At 45.2% G+C, this 1148-nt stretch overlaps 1 protein-coding gene across 1 annotated transcript in view; it reads right to left on the minus strand.

Annotated features, from left to right (window-relative positions):
• Positions 1-24: 24 nt before the first annotated feature.
• Positions 25-1148, minus strand: part of LOC122342642 (6-phosphofructo-2-kinase/fructose-2,6-bisphosphatase 3-like) — a 2169-nt gene continuing 1045 nt past the window's right edge. Inside the window, exons 2-3 of the mRNA XM_043236612.1 lie at positions 287-415; positions 25-174 (exon numbers count right to left, since the gene is read on the minus strand). Coding sequence (XP_043092547.1) covers positions 74-174; positions 287-415 — 230 coding nt within the window. The 3' untranslated portion in view covers positions 25-73. The remainder of the gene's footprint in view (positions 175-286; positions 416-1148) is intronic.

A 1148-nucleotide genomic window follows, 5' to 3' on the forward strand; every position in this document is an offset into this window, starting at 1 on the left:
AAAAAAAAAAAAAAAGATGAATTATTTCATACATTATTTTCATATGACGCATTGTGTAGTTCAGGCACACAACTTACTGTCGGATTTTTACAGCATCCTCATTGTCCGATTTGAAGAAATCATAAGAGCTGTAGTGTTTCACAGCCTCTCGTCGATACTCTCCGACGTTAAAAACTAAAAAAAAATACACACACACAACAATTCATGCAAAACGCGTGTAATAATTCCAATAATACATAACGCAAAATATCTTGTTTATTTAACTTCGCTCGCTCTTTTTTTGTACCTTTTGTGGGAATCCCAATCCAGTTGAGGTAGCGTGTGAGTTTTCTTGAAATGTAGGTTTTGCCCCGAGCGGGGAGCCCTACCATCACTATCACTGTCGGGGGGTTCGCCAGGTGGGGGCCTCCGCGTGCTAAAAACAACAACAACAACAACAAAAAAAAAAAAACACACACACACAATCACATATCACTGAAAAAAAGTCACATACACAGAATCATGGGGACGCACTTTTTCTATTTCCCTCGCTCCGCGTGATTTCTCAGGCATGTTGGCGACCCTCCCCGCCAGCCAATCACGGTCCGGGCCGCGCGCCGGGGTCGCGTGCGCGCAGACGCGCTTTCTAAACTAAACATTTACCGCACTTAAATGCGCGCGCGCATTCCACGCCGCCGGCGGAGAGACGTTAACCGGGTCAGGCGCAGATAAGTCTCACTTTCCCTTACGCACACAGACACATAAATACAGAGAGAAGTAAACGTTTCAGCACAAGTCTGACGTTTCACGGGAACGGCAACGGCAACGAAACGTATGCATCAGGCTGGCGTTCAACGTTTTGCGTATTTCTGTTTCGTCGTGTTATTTATGGAGGTAATTCCTGTCGGAGAGAAAGTACGCGGATGTTTTTTTTTCTCAATGGGTTACAGACGTCTGTTGGCAGGCGGCCACGTGAACGGGCAACGTGAACCGGCGCATTCGGGGTTAATCCTTAAGAAGATGCCCGATGGAAACAAGTCAGCAGAGACGGGCGATGATCTGATTAGGCTTTTACTGGCCGTCTACGTACACTGACCAGACAGAATATTACGGAGAACATGTCTAGGTCAGGATTCACTCCAAAATTTAAAAAAATAAAAATAATTATA

This window comes from Puntigrus tetrazona, chromosome 4 (assembly GCF_018831695.1).
Source record: "Puntigrus tetrazona isolate hp1 chromosome 4, ASM1883169v1, whole genome shotgun sequence".
In the NCBI taxonomy this organism is placed as follows: Eukaryota; Metazoa; Chordata; class Actinopteri; order Cypriniformes; family Cyprinidae; genus Puntigrus; species Puntigrus tetrazona.